This window comes from Tetrao urogallus (genome assembly GCF_951394365.1).
Source record: "Tetrao urogallus genome assembly, chromosome: 2".
NCBI classification, from domain to species: domain Eukaryota; kingdom Metazoa; phylum Chordata; class Aves; order Galliformes; family Phasianidae; genus Tetrao; species Tetrao urogallus.
Genome location: NC_136814.1, coordinates 40,127,261 through 40,149,587, shown reverse-complemented (window position 1 = coordinate 40,149,587; position 22,327 = coordinate 40,127,261). Strand labels below are relative to the sequence as shown.

The 22,327-nt window shown below is 37.7% G+C and overlaps 1 protein-coding gene across 1 annotated transcript in view; it reads left to right on the top strand.

Annotated features, from left to right (window-relative positions):
• The window catches only part of FAM120B (family with sequence similarity 120 member B), a gene marked incomplete at both ends in the record, with an annotated part of 58,445 nt that overhangs the window by 18,109 nt on the left and 18,009 nt on the right, over window positions 1-22,327 (top strand). Inside the window, 2 exons of the mRNA XM_079532938.1 lie at window positions 2,282-2,374; window positions 17,190-17,396. Coding sequence (XP_079389064.1) covers window positions 2,282-2,374; window positions 17,190-17,396 — 300 coding nt within the window. The remainder of the gene's footprint in view (window positions 1-2,281; window positions 2,375-17,189; window positions 17,397-22,327) is intronic.

The window sequence follows — 22,327 nt, the reverse complement described above, 5'->3', positions numbered from 1 at the left end:
TCAGTGAGGATGCTTTTCAAATATCCTCCAAACTGAGAACAAAAACAGTGGAAAAAAACCAGCAGGTCGATCATTAAAAACGGGAAGGGGAGTGAATGACTCCAGAGATCAAACAGTAGAGCCTCCAGAGAAAGGGGAGATAGAAACATTTACATTTTAAATTTTTGTACTTTTATAGGAAATTTAACAGTGCAAGTGTGATAACTCGTCAAGCTGGGATATCGAATGAAATATTTCACTGAAGAAGTGTTTTGATATTAATACAATTTTTGCTGATGACGCTCTCTTCAGGATTTTTTTGTTGTTGGTTTTTTTTTCCTGTTGAATTTGCAAGAAATCTTTGATTTGTTTTTCTTAGGACAGAATTGTGCAAGACTTGCTCTGTAGATGAAATTTCTATTACCGGGATGTATAAAATTCACAGGTTTGTTGCAACCTACACAAAGGTGATATCTGAGCTGAAATACAGGGCAACTTAGGGCCATTATCAGATCTTAGCAGCCTTCTTAGTGGAGCTAATGAATACTAAGGAACATTTGGAAGCTTAAAGCTTCTCTGATATCCCTTACATTCTGGTGCTTTATGCAAGGTTTAATAACTTCTTACAGAGGAAAGTATTTTACAATGAGATAAGTAGTAAGATCTGATAAGAAAAAAGCACAACACAACAAAACAAAACAATTCTCAGTAGTGGTTGAATAATTTATATCTTGAGGGTTGCTCTTCTTAAGCAAATAAATGAATGAAGTAATCATAGTCGGCTTCTTAGTGTTTCTTTTTCCTACTGATTTACATCAGTATTTTTTGTTATTCTTCTCATTCATTTTTTCCTCTTAGTTTGTAATTCATATTAGTCTTAATAGAAACTCATAAGAGAATTGAAATGGGATTTGCATGACTTTCTCTGAAAATCAAGGTATTAAAAGATGGGCAGTGCGGTGTTGTAGGCCTTATAGCCTTTTAGCTGTACTGTAATCCCACATTGCATATTTCCTCACTTTTGCAAGAGAAACTTTCCTTCAGTTTCCAATTGATAATGATTTTCAGTGCTTTGTGAATCTCATTTAGAGTCCTCTTCGTAGTTTCAACAGTTGTAATTGGTATGTTGTCTTGTTGCACATGTATAATTTATGTTGTTCACACAGAGGAAATAGATTATCAGAATTAGACAGTACTGTCAGGGAGTTAGTCTGACTGGTACAGAAGCTTTGTCTTCATCTTGAGGTGATCATGTGCATCTAGAGAATCCCCAAATGCTTTTTCACAACTGTAAATATCCCTTGTACTTCCTTTTTTGGTAGAAATGTTTGAGTAAGCTATTGCATGAATTGAGAATTTTCCTTCATATTTTCTTGAGTATTTTAGATTTAGTTTTCTTACAGCCTTGAGTTGTTCCCACATCTATATGTAACAATCAACAGGTAACCATGTAAGCATTTGAATAAATCCTAATGGTTGTGACATCTGTGGCTCACTTGATGTCAGAGAGCTGTTGGAGAGGGTCGAGAGGAGAGCCACAAAGATGATCAGGGAACTAGAGCACCTCCCCTACAAAGACAGGCTGAAGGAGCTGGGCTTGTTCAGCCTTGAGAAAAGAAGGCAGCAGGGAGACCTAATTGCAGCCTTTCAGTACCTAAAGGGAACCTACAAACAGGAAGGGAGTCAGCTCTTTGAAAGGGTAGATAACTGTAGGACAAGGGGAAATGGTTTTAGGTTGAGGGAGGGAAGATTTAGGTTGGATGTCAGGGGGAAATTCTTTACAGAGAGAGTGGTGAGGTGCTGGAACAGGCTGCCCAGAGAGGTTGTGGATGCCCTGCCCCTGGAGGTGTTCAAGGCCAGGTTGCATGGGGCCCTGGGCAGCCTGGTCTGGTATTAAATGGGGAGGTTGGTGGCCCTGCGTGTGACAGAGGGGTTGGAGCTTGGTGATTCATGAGGTCCTTTCCAACCCTGGCCATTCTGTGATTCCATGAAATTTCCTGTTGTTAAGAAGTGCCAAAGAAATAGAAGGCAATATGTAAAGAATGGGCGTTTTGTTTGGTGTGTGGAAATTGTGTATATATGCTATACACTGCTATAATGAGCTATGCACTTCATTCAAATATTGAAACTTAAGCATTTTGTTCCATTTAAATATCTTTTCCTTGTCAGTGAATTCATGGTTGTCATAACTCCTTGAGATCATTAATTTAAGTTTGGTATACTTGAGAAAAAGTGGAGCCAGTTATCAAAAAATTTCTTTTCAGAGCTTACAAATAATGTGTTACTTTTTCATCTGTTTTAGGTCAGTAGTCTCTCTCTGGAAGACTTAAATGCATTTGTGGCACTCATTCTCTGCCTCAGAGGAAAGTCAGCTGCTGAACTGGCAAGTTTGCAGGTACTGATTGGAATAACTGAGTAACAGAAAATGTTCACAGAAACTCAGAGATAAATATTTTGAGGGGCTAGGGGGATTCAGCTTTAATTTTTTGTTCAGATATGGGAACTGAATGTGGTGGTAAACACGTAGGCTTTTAGTGCTACAGTTCATGTAAATATTTATATTTGTTAATCATGTGGGAAAAAAAATAGAAAGGATATTCTCTAGTGGTTGGGTTCCTAGGGTGAAGGAATGAGTCTCAGCTTTCTGCCTAACTTGGCTTCTGGATATTTCAATGATGGAAAATTTTAATGGTGAATCTTGTCCTGCAACATTGCTTTTCTTTTCTTACGTAGAAGAACAGTGTTTCAGAACATCAGCTGTTTGAAAATCACCACACTAAGTAGAATCTGGTACTACTGTTTGTGGCGGAATGTATAACCAGCCAGAAAAAAGTGTTACCTAATGTGGCCCCATTACAGTGAAGACCTATTGGGTCATTCTAGACTATAATATTAGGTTATGGAGAACTATTTTTTCTTTTCTGTGTTGATGTGGTCTAGTCTAATCTCCTAGAGCTTATGATCTGTGCATGAATCTTTTCTAACATAGTGCTGGATATTTTATTATTTATTAGTAAATGGTTAGCAGGGAATGAAAATACAGCAGAAACTGTATGGATTACAGACGTGGCTGTTGTGGAAACAGACGTGGAGACTGCGCGTTTGAGCAGTCAAGTAAAGATCATTTTGTGATGTATTAGTAATAGCAGTCTGTTGATAAAAGCAGAAATTTAATATTATCTAATGTTTACAAGGGCTTCTATAGTCTGCTTTTATACCTGGAACCAAACTGTAGTATGTTTTGAAAATATTTTTGAAATTACTGACAGTGGTTAAGGAAATCTATATTGCACCATTTTTTTTCTGTACGGTGATTGCAGAGGGTCAGCATGCTCTCCTTCATATGCTGTGTAGTCAAGAGACTGAGGGGTGGAGATAGGAATTCTTGCTTAAAATTCAAGTCTCATGACTGTCCATTATTCAGGAGATTTAAAATTTTATATACATTCTGTGCAAATCTGTGTTTTTCCCCTTTCCTATCTTCTTGAACTCACATTTTGAAAAACAGATTCTCAGTTATTGCAGTAGAATCATCTCATTAGTTCTTTCTGAATATCTGTGCAAGAGTATTTTCAGTCACAATTTGAGGTTGCATTCAATTTATTAGTTGTGTAAAGCACAGACTGCTTTTGTCAATGGCTAATTGAGTTTTGGGCTTGCCTAAAAGTAAGGATGGGTTAGTAATGGTAGGAACTTCAATTCACCTTCACTCAGAAGGTCTTGTTTATATTTCCAGGGAACTCTATGCTACTCTAACCAGACCATGTTAGGCTTTAGTAAGTCCTTTATGTTGATAGCAAGGTAATTCAACTATTGCTGTTATCGTCTGTTAGTTTCTAATGCATAGAAACCAAAATAACAAAAACAGCATGATTCCAGATAGATTATTGGACTCATTTTGACAGATGAAATCCAGTCTTCAATTTTTTTTTTTACAAATTCATCACTGATTTGTTCTGCAGGTAGTCAAATGTTAGAACTGTATGCCAGAAACAAAGCAATGAAATGATAGCAATGTGGAAAACAGCAAAAACGTAGGATTTATTTCTGTCTTGAGGACATTATTACACACAATGTACTTAACATTGAGCGTATAATTATTTTACGAAGTCTAATGTGGCAGCCATTCAGTAAAAGCACGAAGGCAGCCAAGCATAAGCAGGAACTATTGAAATAGTTTGTTATAGATGCCCCTACAGATGTTGTTATATAAATTTCTAAAGAGCTTGGAAGTTTGCTCTCTTGAATTCAATGTCTTTGTTCATTCATTAATGTTGTGGTTTAGAACACTTATTTTGCATCCAAACATGTAATATTAATTGATACATACTACTTTTCAGTAGTTATTCTGCTAATTCAAAGTTGCTCACAAATTTTGCAATCTATCCACAAAACTTATGGGACATAAGATGGCATGAAAGTAAATGATATGTGAAGCTGCTATTATGCTGTATGGTGCACTCTACTGAAGCACATTATTGAAGTAGACAGTATCGTGTTGGGACTGGGTTACTGTTGCTGTTTGCAGGTACTTTCAGAAGTGAAATCACTCTGCAATAGATATTTATTAAGTTGATTTTCTGGGTATTTATGTTTAAAATCAGTAGAGGATTCAAGTACACGGCTAATAAGTATGGGTTTTATGGGAGGAAAATGGAAGAGTACAGTTTAATCTAGTTACCATACTTTTTCTTCTCCTCTGAAAAGTTAAATGTGATCTTTGGGAAGAACTTATTACAAAGCTTTCTAAGAAGTTGTGTTTAACTTGGGCAGCATCTACAATTTTTAATGAAAATACTTGCTTATTTGCAATCTTGGAATTGTCTTTATATTTTAACCGATAGTACAGTGTTAATGTTGACTCCTTCCAAATGATTCTGTGAAGAGCATTAATTTGATCAAAATAGTTTTGCTGTATTCTTGCACAAGAGTCCATTAGTGAAGTTATTTGAAAAATTCTACTATTAACATGAGAGAAAATGTAAATAGAGCCCGATTTTCTCTTATGGTGAAGAGATCATTTCAGCCTTCACTTCCAAATCTGCTTTCTGATATGCTATCCATATTTCATAGTTAATGAGACCCATAAGCCTACAAATTCATGAAATAGAAAGGGACCTAGTTTGAATAAAATGGGTTAAAGCCATAAAAAAATACAGTTTACTTCACAGTGAAAGAAACTGTCCTGTGGACATATCAGTCAAATGCACATTATTCTATTCACTGAAAGTAACTACTCAGTTCTTAGATTTATTTTTTAAGATCAGTGGTTTCAAAATACTGAAATGTGAACGTGATAGACAAGAACTTTTGTAAATTCATTTTTTTCAATCTGGTTTCCTTGTTGCACCCCTTATATGGTATACTTATATTCTGCTTTGCCCAAGCCTCCTGTAGAGCTTATACATAAGGTCAGAATTAACTTTTAGGCCCCAGGTTGCCTATTTCCCTTCTTTCTATTTTAATCTGGTGTGCTGTTCTGGCAGGAAGCCCAGAGAGCCATCAGTCTAACTTTGCAGCCATTGTAGAAAAAAAAAAGGCACCAGCAGTCCTGCTTGCAGTGTTGTTTCTTATATTGTGCCAGCCCTGGTTCTTCACAAGTGCAACGATAAATCATCTTTCACCTGTAACATGTCTAGAATACTGTTCAAATAGGAGAAGCCACAGTGTGTTACAAACAGAAATAATACATTTCTTCTAGGATTTCTTCAAGTATGGGAAGATATAAAACATTTGTTTCAGTGGTGGAAAGTTTTGAATCAATCTTTACAGAAGTTGCAACCAAAGATAGATTGGGGAAACTTGGTTAAAAAGCAAATATGTCTGGAAATTGATAGATGAAATTTGAGTTGACTCAAAAGATAGTGATGCACTGGAACAGGTTGCCCAAGGAGGCTGTGGATGCCCTGTCCCTAGAGGCATTCAAGGCCAGGCTGGATGTGGCTCTGGGCAGCCTGGTCTGCTGGTTGGCGACCCTGCACATAGCAGGAGGGTTGAAACTAGATGATCTTTGAGGTGCTTTTCAGCCCAGGCCATTCTATGATTCTATGAGTTCTGAAAATGCTTTTAAAAGTTATATGTATGTCATAAAGCACTAACAGAATGTTAGTGGGAGATACATAGGTGGACATAGGTATCACATACTGCTTGAATTCATGGCATCTGTAAGCTCCTTACAGCTTTGCCATAACGCATCCAATTATGCCATAGTATCTACTTTGGAGCAGTTACATCTTTTGTCCCCCTGGTATAAGAGTCTGTTTGGCTGTGTATGATAGGTAAGAATGTCAGATTTGAAATGTATGCCTTCAGCAGTTCAAGTGTTTTCAGTTATTTAGAAAGTGTTATAGATCCGAGGTAAGCACAGACATTTTAGATCTTACATGATAAGTTTCAGAGTCTTTGCAATTTGGTTGCAAATGAACTTCCACAAAAATCACTAACAAGCTTTGCGTCATTAGATTTCAGAATTAAAAATAAAAATAAGAAAATAAAGACTAACCTCAGCAAACTGGCTTAACAGGCAAAAATAGTTTAAGCAAGAATTTTGGTTGTGTAGAAGGTTCTGATATCTTCTGTTTTATGGTGGCAGAGAAGCAAAATTAGCTTAGTAATGGTATGATATCAAAATTACACAAGATAATTTTCTCTCAGTATTTTCCTGAAAAACACTTGGCCACATTCATGCAAATAAATTAGTGTGTTGTAGAATATTTATAATAATTTAGATTATTTTGTATTTTTAACCTTGCTATTTTTTTTTTTTCCTTGCCATCCAAACAGAAAAGCATAAATAATAACCCGATTCTGAACATTCCAGAATTTGGCAAGCCAAGCTACATTTGTCAGAGCCATTAGATGCCATGATTTTCATACAGACTCTGAACAACCTTTATAGGCTATCTATATTTTTCAAAATACAAGTATTTTTAAAAAAGAAAATGTTTCTCATCAGGAGAGAGACCCTGACTGTTCCCAATGAAAATACTTGCCATCTGGTTGGATTAAGGAAAACATAAAATATAAGAAAGAATATTGTAGAGATCTCCCAGATAAATCTGTTCTATTCAGTATCTGCTTTCATCTGTGTATTTTGGTATTAATGCATTCCCAAGTGCTTTACTGAATCAGGGCTTTATATTCCCACAAAAATTTGCATCTGACCATGTTTTAAGTTTAAGATGATAGGGAACATTGTAATTAGTCAGAGAGGGGCAGCCGGGCTGAGGTTGCTTCCCAGCTCATTCTTTCATCTTCTGTAGCCTTCGGGCTTCTCAGTGTTCTGAGCTAATCTGGAATAAAAGTGCAGTAAGGCAGCATGTGATTTCAAGCTGAGGTTGGTTCAGTCCTTGTTCAGCTTTAGAAATACAGCTTCCTTCTCATTGCCTCAACGTCATTTTAAGCAAATCAGTCCAAATAAAACAGTTCAAATCTTCAATCTTTTGCATTTAAACATAAATTAATAAATTAATAAATTACATTGTTAATCAATAAGAACTTGCATCAAGTGAAGACTGCGAGAGAACAGTATGTCTTGAAAATCCCCTATCTAGTTCTATTGCTATTTCAAGATGTTTAAGGTAAAAGACAGTCTGGCACTTCAGCTAAAATTATGGTTGCATAGTATGGTTGCATGGATTCTCAAATTTCAGGGTTTTTTTTTTTTTTTTATCTAAACTGTATCATAGGGTTGATATTTTTGTACCAAAAATTATCACTTTTCAAGTCCTGTATGGCAGTTTTTCCATTCCAAGAGAAATTGATGTTCTGGAAGTGGATGCTTTCTTGCAACTTAATTACAAACTGATTCCTAATATCTTGAACATAGTTGATTACAAGCTGAAGGTTGGCAGATCCTTTCACAGGTCATCTGAGATGCTGCTGCTTTGAACTGTGGTTTGATATGTCTTGGACTTGAAGCTTGTCCTGAAATAGAATCAGATAGTTCTTTTCTTCCTCAGCATGTGGACTTAGCACTTGAAAGTTCTTTAGCCGGAACTATTTACCTTGGAATATATAACTTCAGAGGTGAACCTTAGTATCAATAATCTAATTGTGCACCTGCTCTGCAATACAAAGAAACTGGGAGTTAGCAGCAGGGAGAAACAAGAAAAAACGCTTTATTGCACTGGCAAACAGTGATTGTTCTCCTGAAGTTCCCTGTATTAACCATCTCAGTTCACTGGTGCTTTCATTTAAAGAGCTTATATAGTAGGCATGACTTTAGTAACTATTGATATAAGCTTTCTGAAAGGTGTAGAGCTTCAGTGTGCCAAGCAGTGCCTGATCTAAATTCTTCTAAAGGTTGGCTTCAGTCACAAATAGATCACTTAAAAAGCATGTACTCAAAATAGATTTGAGGGAATGGTTATACACTGAGACAATGAAGTAGATCTTGAACACCTACTTGGACTGCAGGGATAAAGTAAATTCTAAGCTGGGCTAATTAACTCTCACCTATCAAAATTTCATTGTAGTTTCAATGAAGTCTTGATCCACAGCAACTGTTTCACAGTATGCTGTGAAAAACAGCCATGAGAAAAGACAGTAGTGAGTGGCACACTCCAGTGAGAACAGTTGCACACCAAACCTGTTATCTTTTACCAGTATAGTCTGCTGCTCTGGAAAGGAAGCTAAGTATGTTCTGCTGAGCAGCTGATTTTTTACTTCTGTAACTTTCTTATGGACCATTCTTAGAATTAAACAAAGGGAAAAGGCTAAGTTAAAGTGTGAATAAGGTTTTCAGATTGGGCTTGTAGTTAAGATGGTAGTGGGAAGTCAAGCTCTTGATTTACGACGGAAAATCACTGGAACTGAGAAAGGAAGGTGAACTTCTGTACAGTTCTTTAAACTGTTTTGGTTTTTTTCTACTAACGGTTTCTGAATACGTTGGCTTTTTTCAGGAATGTTTGACAGTGCTGTAGGAGTAAGAAAGGAAAGAAATAAGTTACTGCAGATGTTCTAAATATGGGAAAAGAGAAAGGAGGGCTCTCTACGTATCCCAAGAGAGGAGGAAGCTTTAATGTAGTGTCAAGTTATTAGGGCATCCAAGTCAGAGAGAGACACTGCTACATGCATGGGAGAGAAATGGTGAAGATAGTAAGAGTTAAGATTCCAGTGAGCCCGTTTCTGTAGAAAGGATGTGACTGCTTGCTGGGTCACAGCCTGAGGACTGTAAACTCAGAGTTTATCTGAATGTTCTGAGAATGTCACATGCGTTATGAACTGTTATTAGCCCTGCAATCGTTTATATCAGAATTGAGCACAATTGTGGTTACAATAAGAAAAGTTATGCTACTTTAACCTTTCTGCAAAAGTGCGAGTGTGCTGTCCATGACATAACTGTGGGAATAACTTGGAAGGGCTGAACTTTTTTTACTGGTGTAATACTCATTATCACAGAAATTTCCTTTGTGCTTGATTTTGTTTGTTGTCACTGCTAAAAGTCCTGAAAAGTATTTGTATGTTTGAAAATGAAACAAGCAACTGAAAAGCAGTCTTTCTGCAACTGAAGGAGATTGCTAGGTTGGTTAGCAGTAGTATTTTTTGTTGTTACTACCTCTGGTGCTTAAATATAAAAGCAGTTTTAAAGCTTTGTTTAGATTGACTTCATAGGAGTTTTTGACCTCATGTAAATAACAGTGGGTCATTTTACATCAAACTCCTGACAAAACACAGTAAATAAACCTTTTTCAAGGTATAAACACTGAACAATTGGGTTGTTTACTCCTAAATATTTACTATGAAGGCTTTGGAAGTGTTTAAGAACTGGTTTTTCTCGTTTCCATTGCTGGTAGATACCCTCATAGGATCTCCTCTCAGTCCCCATTTTTCGTTGCACCCACCTTGTTTAAGCAGGAAGAGCTTAAACCAAGCCATAATCTTTTATCAGAATAAACCTTAGTAATGTTTTCAAAACACAGGCACTTAACTCCCCTCTCACTGTGACAGGTGAAGGGAGCAGGTGAAGTACTTACTACACTTCCAGCAACCCGTTGCACAAGCCTGACCGCTGCCAAGTAAACATACAGTTTCATCAGTGTTATTATCTCTGATAACGCTCCTTATTTTTACTGCTGTTGCACTGGTTGAGATTATTTTTGCAAGAGCAAAGTATACAGTTCCAGTACATATGGATCTGTTGACAGCTTGCACTTGGAATTTATACAAAGGGCTGAAGGCAGAAACACCTGCAATTCTGCAAATGACTCTTGTCTTGAGGTTGAAAAAGTCTGTTCACTGATTCTTTCCACTGCAGCAAATTTTAACTTCAGTGAAGCTGTCATCAGTTAACAGTTCATCTGTTTATATCTGAATCACAGTGTGCTTTACCTCTCCCAGGCAAAACTAAACCTTGCTGCGTTTCAATGACAAGAACTTAAGATACGATCTACTTGCTACCTTTATTGCTCAAGCATAAATCTCCTGTGGTAAATATTTGATGTTTTAAGTTGTGTTTGAGGGCAGTAATATACTGAGTAACATACTGATAATACACTGACTGAGTTCAAGTGGGTCTAAAAAGAAGTTTCAAGTGGGTCTAAAAAGAAATGGTGAAACTGGAAAAATACTTAGATTTTTATCACCATCACATAAATTCCAGCAGCTTATTGCTGCAATCAAATTTCACTGATTTTTAATTACTGTTCTTCACTTGATTACTTTTAACCAGAAATAAGCAAGTACTAACCTGTCCTTGAGATTTGCACTTTCCTTTTTATAATAGAAACTTAAATATTCCTTTGAGAGAAAGTAGACAAAAACTGTGCCATTTTAAAGCCATTTATTTTTAAATCAACATTTTAAATGTTGGCCATGTTCATATATTTTATATTCAACCCAGCTTCAGGAAGAAGGGAAGAAGTGAGGAAAAAATGTATAAGAACGACTTTAATCTAAAATCCAATGTAATAAAAACATATTAATGATTAATAAAGTATGTCCCCAGAATGTTATTAAAATTCCTACTTAAAGGAACCAGTTCTTACATAAAATGTAGTATGTAGTGCATTGAAGTGCAGATGAGGAGTGAAGCAGTGTAAATAAAGAAATGTGAGGTGATTACCATGTATTTATTGATCTTAATTTCTAGAAATGAAGACCGATTTACGACTCAGTACGTTTCTGGCCATCACTTGTTTCTTCTGACATTAGGCACATTCAGATACTTACTGTCACAATTTAAGCATGGTTGAGCCTATTCATCTTTTTAACAGAATTGAAGCTCTCAAAACTTGGTACAGTTTCACCATTCTAGGTGAAAGATCTGTGGATTTTTGTTTTGCCATATTCATATCACACAAAAGTGCTGCTTTTGAAGCACATTAGATAAAGTTTATACATCTACTAAGAAAACATTTGTGAATCCACAAAGAAGACCCAAAGGTCTTAAAGCATCAAGGTATTTTTACATCATGAAAAATTTTTTCTATTTATTTTTAATGATTTAATTACTTTTATTTGATCTGAAAATTTACTTACCATAAGTTCCATGTATGTATTTTTTCCTTTGAGTAAAAAACCATCAGCTGGATATACATTACAGTCTTTTAGTCTATATTTGCTGACTGCATCTGTGAGTAAACACATTCCTTCTTGCAAAGACCCTCTGAATGGTCAGTGAGGATGCACACAAGCACAGTTACCAGCCTGAACTTACAAGGTCCATCAGCTGAAACATTGTGTTTGTAGAGCAGAAGAAAGCATAGTATAAAATTGTTCTCTGATGATGTCTCTTCTAGCAAAGATATTTCTAAAATTGTTACAAAATGCACTAGGCTTTTGTCATATGGATATTGCTGCATTTCTCTCTTTTCAAGTTGGGTTATCCAGTTCAGCTCAGGCCTTCTAAGCACAGTATCAATAACCTCTGCTACACTGACTTTAGTGGACTGTGACCTTTGAGTTCTCTTCTCAGTCTTCCATCAGTGTTGGCAAATTGGAAATGTAATCTTTTTTCCCCAAACCCTGAGAGGATGGGGAGCTGGTGTTGGTGGGAGTAGTGGCAGGAGCACAACACAGGCAGCTGGCATAAGAAAAGCTGTTCTCACGCACTCCTTGTCTCTCTCACACAGATGTCATCAGCTGACGGTAGGAGTAGAAGCAGCAGGATCACAGGGATGTATCTTACATGATTCACTAGGGTCCTGAGTTCATAAAAATAGCAAAAAGCACAGACAGTTTCCAATAAGAAGTAATCTCTAGGGTGTAATGCCCTGGAAGGCAAGTAGTCTTTTCTTTTGGAATTTTCCACTTATCCTCATCATGACATCTTTGCATTGCAAACACCAAGCTGTTGTGAGCATTCCCATGGCAAAGCAACTCTGTGGTTTGCCATGTGCATGGGCTAATTGTTACAGACTCACTCCACTTTCATTTTCTTTGTATTTTCATTACCAGACATGGAAAATAGAAAAACTACCCTTTAGCAAATCTATTTCCTGTCTTATTAAAATAAAGAAGTCACCGTTGACAGCTCTTCTCTCAGTCTCAGTAATATTGATTTACACTAAAAAAAAAAAAAAAAAAAAATCAAGCCTTCCCTTCACTTCCCACCTATTACATTAGTTCTTGGGGAAAATTCTGGATTGTTATCCCTAAACAATGAAAAGACTTGTAAAAGCTGCCACCAGTGACTTTCTTATCTCAGTTGAAGCTGAAGAGCACAGCTGGGGTTATATTGCTAGCTCAGACTTCGTACTCACTAAGGAGCAACTAGTATCTATGACAGTACTACACCAATTTCCAGCTTGAGATGTCATTCAAACTGAAACCTCAAAGTCCTTCTCTACGTTTTATTACTTTGTATGTCACCATCAAAAGGAAAATTTTTCAAATTCTCATTTAGACGCTTGTTCTGCAAATATGTATGCATTTGCATTAACGTGAATAATGACATCGAAGAAGGTCAGATTAATCACATAGTTGTGTTGTATGTATGCTGAGAAATTTCAGAACAAAATTAAATAAAGATTTGAAATCTCTGCCTTAGAGATTTGTGGCCCAGATAGCATCCATCATCTATATATATAGTATCAGTCATCTGTCCTAACAGCTGTTTTACATCCTTTGTACCAGTGGGATTAAAATGGACAGTTAAGGGCATATCTCTGTCAATAAATGACAAAAAGGTATGAATGGTCATTTAGAACATAGCCATCAAGTTAGAAGATGCGAAATAGCTTCTGTTTAAGACAGCATTTACTATTTTCTTTTCAGCACCTTAAATACCTGCTTTCATTAGTATTTGAAAGTTTATTTTCAACAATTAAATCTTCTGATGTTATCAATACTTACTGAGACTTCAGTAATAGAAGATACTGATCTGTATGCCAAGGAATAAAAAAATAGATGTCTATAATAAAGAGAATATTGGTTGTGTAAGTCATATTGATAAAAATTTGTCCAACAAGTTTGATTCAACAGATTAATGTGCTACTGTCATTCTTGGACTCTGCTGCTAATTTTAGCTTGATATCATCCATTTTCCATACAAGCTTAAATAGCAAAACCTTACCTTTAGTCAGTACTTGTCAAAGTATTCTGTTGAGGAAATTACAAAAAAGGAAAGTTGTGAAGACTGTTGGTAGTTCTTACACATTACATTTCCACTCAAAAAATCTCACTTCAGTCTCAAAGCAGAATCACAGAATTGTAGGGGTTGGAAGGGACCTCCAGAGATCATCGAGTCCAACCCCCCTGCCAAAGCAGGTTCCCTACACCAGGTCGCACAGGTAGGCATCCAGGCAGGTCTTGAACATCTCCAGAGAAGGAGACTCCACCACCTCCCTGGGCAGCCTGTTCCAGTGCTCCGTCACCTCACTGTAAAGAAGTTCTTGCGCATGTTTGTGCGGAACTTCCTATGCTGCAGTTTCCGTCCGTTTCCCCTTGTCCTGTCTCCACTCACCACTGAAAACAGTCTGGCCTCGCCATTCTGCCCCCCACACCTTAGATATTTATAGACCTGGATCAGGTCCCCTCTCAGTCTTCTTTTCTCAAGGCTGAACAGACCCACTTCACTCAGCTTTTCCTCATAGGAGAGATGCTGCAGGCCCTTCACCACCTTCGTGGCCCTCCGCTGGACTCTTTCCAAGAGATCCTTGTCTTTTTTGTACTGGGGAGCCCAGAACTGGATGCAGTACTCCAGATGAGGCCTCACCAGGGCAGAGTAGAGGGGGAGGATCACCTCCCTCGACCTGCTGGACACGCTCTTTTTAATGCACCCCAGTAAGCCATTGGCCTTTTTGGCTACAAGGGCACACTGCTGGCTCATGGCCAACCTATCATCCACCAGGACACCCAGGTCCCTTTCCGCAGAGCTCCCCTCCAGCAGGTCATCCCCCAACCTGTACTGGTGCATGGAATTATTCCTCCCCAGATGCAAGACTCTACACTTGCTTTTGTTAAACCTCATCCGGTTTTTTTCTGCCCAGCTCTCCAGCCTATCCAGGTCTTGCTGAATGGCAACACAGCCTTCAGGCATGTCAGCCAATCCTCCCAACTTCGTATCATCAGCAAACTTGCTGAGGGTGGCCATTATCCCCTCATCAAGGTCATTGATGAAGATGTTGAACAAGACCGGACCCAGCACAGACCCCTGAGGAACACCGCTGGTTACAGGCCTCCAACCGGACTATGCACCACCATCTATTTTAAAGCCTGAATTGAGGTGAACTGGTTTCCTTAGCCAGTCTTGAGATTTAGCCAGGTGATCAGAAGCAATTATGTGAGTGTGATGTAAGAATCTCTCAGCTGCAACCTAATAACTGGCTGTGTGCACTGTGCACTCTTACAGTCTACTTTAGTACAAATAATACTGGTTCATTTAATCCACATTCCTATTTTAAGTACCTGTCAGCATTTTAAAGTGCTTTGCAAAAGCCTGCTTTACTTGCCAGAGCAACGGAGATGTAAGAGTGCATGTAGTTACTGGTATAGGCTGGGAAGATGATTACTTGCAGCTGGAGGCAATAATTTCCTGAAACTTGTAGCCTGATCCAATCGTGAAAATACTTTTATTTTAAAGTGAGGAGGTGGAGGAGGTCTTCCTTACTCAAATATGAAGCATCACATTAGATACATGATGAGCCTTTCATTTTCTGAATGACTGCTCAAGTTAGCTTGTGTTGTCTGCATGTCTGTGGTTGTCTTTGGTTGTCTCACTGAGTGGATTTCAGGAACCAAGTGTTGTGTTGGGTCAGTGCCCTGAAGGTCAGCTTAATGCCTCTCTGGGGATCACTGGAGGCCACAGTTATTCTCAGAGGGCTCTGGATGGCCCTGCCTGGTATCTTTACCAGCATCATCAGCTATAGGTCCTCCTTTGCTTCTGCCCTGTAGAAAAACAGCCACTGGAGGTAACCTCATTTCTTCCAGTTTGTTTAAACAAAGCTCTCCTGCCCATTGTCTGTGCTTAGTGGGATCCCTATCATAGAAATCATGTTCATGTTGTTAAGCTGTACAATGTTTGCTCATTGAATAATACAGCAAGATTAAGTCTTTGGCCAACTTCTAGCTATATTCATCCAAATGATTTACTGCGTTTGGCTCTTTTGAAAGATTTTTTTGTGGCTATGTGTTGCTAGCAAAGCTTTTCTGGTTTTGGTACATGGACCATAATGGGAAAAAAGTTCTGATCCAGTAATATGATATTCCAGGTTGTCTACTATTACCTGTATTTTTTCTTAAATAGAATAGGGATGGAATATGTGCATACCTATGAATCTTTTGGGAAACTTTCAAGATATACGATGATATTATCATTAGTAATAGTGAATCATAGAATATCCTGAGTTGGAATGAATCCATAAGAATCACTGAATCCAACCCCTGGCTCTGCACAGGACCACCCACCCAAAAAAATCAAACCCTATGTCTGAGTGTGTTGTCCAAACACATCTCCAACTCTGGCAGCCCGTTCCATGCCCACCGCCCTCTGGTGCAGAACCTGTCCCTAAGCCCCCCTGCCCCAGCTCCATGCCATTCCCTCAGGCCCTGTCACTGAGCTGTAGGCTGCCATGAGGCCTCCCCTCAGCATCTCTGCACTGGGCTGAACACACACAGGGACCTCAGCCGCTCCTCATACATCTTGGCGTCTAGACTCTTCATCATCTTTTAGCCCTCCTTTGGTTGTTCTCAGATAGTTTTACGTCCTCCTTATCATGCGACAACCAAAGCTGACTTTCCAATGCCCTTCAGACAAACAAAGCTCTCAGGGAAGTACAGTTAAAATGAATTTGAGCTATTTCTTTGTACTTTCTATTCTGGACTGTTTTGGATGCTGTTCCATTCCTAGTATAACTTACACTGTAAGGAAAACTGCAGGGTATAACAGCTGTTATGGATTACAGTATTGATGTCCACATCATTATGAACCCCTCCTAGTTCTGACAGACTGCTGCAATACAGAGTGTAGAAGCAGCATTCCCTACTGAGGAGCTTTGTACCATCTACAAAATACTTAAAATCAAAGTTTGCCACTTACTGGAGTCAAGGCTTTTACAGTTTGCTACATTCTGCCACAGAGGAGTGTTAAATTCACCCGCTGAGTTAATTTTGGCCAGAAGTTCTACTAGTCAGAAGTCTACTAGTTGAGTTTCTCTTTTTGCATTTTCTGGATGCTGTCATACCATTCCTGTATTTCTTCTGGGAACATCCATGTTTAAGAGAAATAATTTGGCTTTCCGTCTGCAATCAGAGGAAAATTTTGAGTATTTGAAGTATTTCTGAAGCCTGGGCACAATAAACTTTGTTCTATCAAATCTTGTAATTTAAATGATCTCCTCTTAAGCGCTGTAACATTTCCTGGCTGATCAAGCTGTGGAAGGGCAATGGATCGTTGTACACATTTTTTTTATACACCCAGTTCATATTTTACATTCCACTAACATAATTCTTTCTGGGGAACTGCTAACATCTTGAGAAATGCTGTAGAGAATAGCCATTTGTTTCAGTTTTCACTTTAGATGTATCTGTCTTAAGAAACTTGAGTGTGATGCTGTATTTATTAAAACAAACTTCTCTTTGTTCATTTTCTTGAATAAAACTAGATATAGAATCCCTTAATTAATTTTGCTGTGCAATAGAAAAACCATGATTGTCACAGCTTTGGGGCTGTTTTTCATTTGCTCTGCAGTTTGCAGGATTGTGTCATGATAAGATTGCCTATATTTCCTATATTTTTTTTTCCTTTTTCATTTTTTTAATATTATCAGCTTGTACAAGTGGACTCCAGAGCTGTACATCTCGGTGCTGTTTTGGTTCGTGGCCTTACAACGTTGCTCATGGCCAATAGTGCCTGTGGCTTTCCATTCAGAATGGATGATTTGATGCCCTGGAAAGTGTTTGACGGAAAACTTTTTCAAGAAAAATACCAAAAGTCACACCAAAGTTGCTCTTTGGAAGAGCTTCTGGAAGGCAACGTGAGTAATTACTTCTTCTCAAAGAGTTTTGTATTCCTTGAAAAATGTACCTGTCCATAATTATTGTTGCACTGGCCTCCTTTCTTCATATTTTTCTTCTTTTCATTATTTTTATTTCATCCTTCGTGCCAAATGAACCATAGTAGGATAGAAATACTGAGACTATGTGGAAAACTAAACATCTGCCTTACTTTTTGTTTCCAATACTCAGAAAACAATACAAGGAAGTATAAAAATGCTTGCCAATTTCAAAAAATGAAAATTACCATAGCAGTTTTCTAGTACTTGTAAATACAATGAGATCTTTCTGCTGCAAGACTTGAGGCAAAATTATAAGGGTATATATAGATCATCTTATTAGGTATAACTTACTGTATAATCAAAGAATATTTAGATATTATGATTACAAAATAAGAGAGTTAGGCAAAGCAAATCATAATAACAAAAGGAAAACAGACAGAAAGCTTACCCATATCCTGGGCTCACTTACAAAACTGCAGCAGAGCAGATCTCCAGAAGACACCCTTCCCCCCTGGTAGCCAGCTCTTAAATAGGTCTAGTAGACGTGAAGCCAGACTCCACCCCCTTCTGACAGCACAGGTGAATTGCCTTCACCTGTGCTCCTGTGGCTGACTCATTGCTCACCTCAGGTGATCAATCAGAAGTTCAGGCCGTGACTCAGCAGTTCCCATACACTTACAAAGCACATAAGAGGGATATTTTGAAGGTATTAAGGAACTTAAAATTTGAGATGGAGGTTTAGTGAATTCCAGAAGGAACAGGAAGCCAGAGGAGGGTATCATCTAGGCATTTTTTTTTGCAGAATCTCACCATGTACATTGTGTTTTCTTGTACCTTTAAGTACTTAACACTTGATCTCATTTTTCAGAAGCTGGGGGCTCTTACAATTTTCTTGCCATGTTAGCTGAAAATTGTATAATTTAAAACATGTCTGTACTGACTTGAGCAGACAGATATCAGTAGTCTTGCTTGGTATGGGCCATGGTGATGCATTAAGGTGATACCTTAGAGGTAAGGTCTGCTTGACAAAGTGCAAGGCTGTATTAACCTCAGGTGAGAACTGCCTTATGCCCCACCAACACAGAATATGTGGAGAGGAGATTAGGTACATCTATACTCACCTGTGTAGATAGCTCTTGAGACCTTAAATTCATACTTCTATTTTCAATGTTGAACACATACGATTTAATTATTTCTGAAAGCTTTAGTTATGAAATAGCTTTTTTGTGTTATTGCATCTGTCATGTGTGGTTAAAACGTTATTATAGAGAAATGAGTTTTATTTTTTGATAATTTCAATCTTGTGCATTTTGTATCAGTTTTACTGTAGTTTTCTTGTCCATTTCTGTGTTTAATTAGTTTGCATCCTAATCTGGAGTGATAGTGGAATGCATGTAGGTGGTGGATTGTAGATGATAATCCTTTCCATATGGAGTCAGTTGTATGATTGGGACTATCACCTCCATCCAAACCCTGTGGCTCCTACGGATCATAGAATCATAGAATTGCTCAGGTTGGAAAAAAAACCTTTGTAGAATCATAGAATAGCCTGGGTTGAAAAGGACTGAAAGATCATCTGATTTCAACCCCCCTGCCATGGGCAAGTTCGCCAACCACTAAACTAAGCTGCCCAGAGCCACATCTAGCCTGGCCTTGAGTGCATCCATTCTCCTTCAAGATCATCAAGTCCAACCACAACCTACCCATACTACCCTAACTCTGACAGCCCACCACTAAATCATGTCTCTGAGCACCACATCCATATGGATTTTAAACACATTCTGGGATGGTGACTCAACCACTTCCCTGGGGGAAGTCTATTCCAGTGCTTAACCACCCTTTCTGTAAAGAAGTTTTTCCTGATATCCAACCTAAACCTCCCCTGGCTCAACTTGAGGCCATCAATCTGTTGATTTCAGCAGATTTTGGATTGGGCCAGCTATTCATTCAGTATTTCCTGTAGAACTTTTGCAGAACAATAGAGGACTAAAGAATAAATTAAAAAATAAAAACAACACAAATTTACATACACCTTTGTGAAACTATTTCTTTTTCATTTGGGTAGAATTCAGATTAGTTAACAGCTTTTAGCATATGTGTACATAAATCTGAAAAACAAAAAAAAGATATTGACTGAGAGTAATTCTAAACTATATTAGCTGGTATGCTTTAGTTAACATTTGAAAATCTCATTATAACCAGATTGCAGTTCTATTTTAGCATGTCTCAAGAGGTGAGGACAGATACTTAGATCCCTAGAACAGAGCTGGAGTTTTATTTAACCAACAAAAATATCTAGGATAGGATTTTAGAAAGCATGATACTCAAGTTTAAACAAATCCCAGATAAACTGTTCCGTCGGGAGAAAAAAAATAGCCCAGTCCTGTTAATTTTAAATAACTTTTTTATTTTTTAGGTATGATATATGGCAGAGAGAGCTTCCAAACTAATAAAATACCTTTCTAGTTTATCAGTTTGAAAAGCAAGAATCTGTTTTTGGGAGAATTGCTGAGAGATGCCAGTTCAGTTTAGCTGGGGACACTGGCAGGGCAACAAGTGTATGTGATTGGTTGCTCTATTACTATAAATTGAACTTAATAAATAAAACTGGTACTTAGTTCCTGGCAGAGCTTAATGTATCATTGGAAGCCAAAGTCTTTCAGCACTTGTTTGTTAGCAATCTACCCTTCATCATCATAAATCTGACCTGTGGATAGCTACAGCACTGTATTTAGGGGGAAAAAAAAGTTATTCTACATTGGTTTTGTTATTGTAAAGATAAATAAAAGGAAAAAGTTACTGCTTTGGTGTTCCCTGCTTGTTTGCTATCTCCTAGGATCTCTTTATGTATCTGGACAGTTATATTACTTCAGGGAGTTCAGAAGATCTCGGAATCAGAGTTGTTTTGATTATGATGGTTTAAATACATTTAATAACTTTATGGAAACTATGGTGGAAGCACCATTTTGGTTAAATATTTACATATGCACAAGCACTTGTCAATGTTTTAAGGTTCGCTTACTTACATATTCTTTTGCTGAAGGAATAAAATGTGTAAATTAAATGCAGTTAATATATTTGTGGGCAAGATGGTTTTGTGTGTTTGTTTCTGTTGTAATTCAGCTCTACACAGCCTTAGAAATTTTTAAAGATAAAGAAAAAAAGCTGATAAGAATTGAAAGTATATCCATCCTGTTTTTTAAAATATATATACTTAGTCCTTATTGCACTAGTTCTCTGTTTTTCATAGTAGTAATTATATTGGTTTATTTATCCACACAGAAAATTGGATATAATAGTCCCATAAAGCAGTGAGGCAATGATATTATCACTTCATTAGTCTTTTTATTGCACTTCTCAGAGTATGTTCATTATCTTTTTTCTTTTTTTAAATTAAAAACAAATTACCTACTGGGTCAGCATACGTGATATGTTTTGGCCTTTTTTGATCATGCCTTTCATCCAGCCTTCATAAACACATCCTGAATTTGTTCTCTCAGTAATATAGTGAGAGGATTTTCCAATTAGTGTTATTAATACAGGGTTATTATTACCAAAAAAAAAAAAAAAAAAAAAAAAAAAGCTAGGAAAGAAGTTCATGAGGGAGTTCAGAGACCTGACACACGTTGGCTTTTTACCTTTTCCTGTAATCCTCTCTCATTCTTGCTGCTCCCTTTCCACCACATAGGTTACAAAAATGGAATTGTCATCCTGCTAAAAATCAATTCAGTTTTATGAAAATCACTAATTATGATGATATTTTCATTCTTTTCAATGTGTGCAACTTCCCACCTAAATCAATAAGCAAAGAAAAAGATTATAGGATGTGACGCTTCTACAAAGCTCACTGAAACCTGTAAAGTTAGATTTGTAGGTTGCTGCAAAAGTAACGCCTTCTGTTTATTTCCATGGAAACTACAACAGATAGAGCACAATAGCTCTGTTTGGTGGAGAAGCTACCAAACATTTTTTTTTTCAAAGTTACTACCATTAGCTGTGCTTTTTTGCCAGCAATGAACAAAAGCCTGCATGTTGCACTTGTAACAGTCTGTGGAAGTGACCCACTGTGGAGATGATCTGCTGTCACCACTGCTGAAACACACCAACCACCTCCTCACTGTGCTCACATCCACTGTTTGGTTTCCGTAAACATTCAGCAAAGCATCAGTGAATTTCAGTGGGTGCCATTTTTATCTCGTGGAGAAATTCAGTCACACAGCTCCGCTTCATATGCACTTCCATGTCAGACACCATTTGGTGAGACTGCTCCTCTGCTGCCATCTGTCACACAGCAACAGCATGTAATGGAATATTGGTGTGAAGGTTCGACCTCTGCTGCCATACCACCAATATCTGCCTCTGATATCAGGTGCCATCATAATAAAATAGGAGGCATTGCTTTCAGAGCAGCCCTCATGTACCACATCTTGTAGTATTGGGTCTTCAAATAGTTTTTGCTTGTCCTTTTGACAGCAGAACTTTTCAGCCCACAGGGTAAACACTGATATTCAGTTCCTCCATGTCTCTAGATGAGGTTCCATTTTATCAGACAACAAATACCTGGAGTTAAGGCTGATGTGTTACTATTGCGTTTGTAATGTATGAGAGTAAGATACTTTGATTTTTCACTCATTCATTCCACTTTGCCATGAGACTTTACCTGTCTCTCCCTGAGGTACTGCTGATAGACTTAAGCCTAGGTAGCAATTCGAAACAATAGAACGTGGAAGTAAGTAATAAACAGATGTGAGCAGAGGAGAAAAACAAACATAACCAAAAGAGGAAAACACATTCCTTCTGCACCCCTAATAGCCCCTCGAAGAATCCATTTTTAATATTAAACATTTCGTTTCCTAAAAAATGTGAACCAGAAAGTCTTCACGTATGTATGAGTGTGGACTAATAAAATA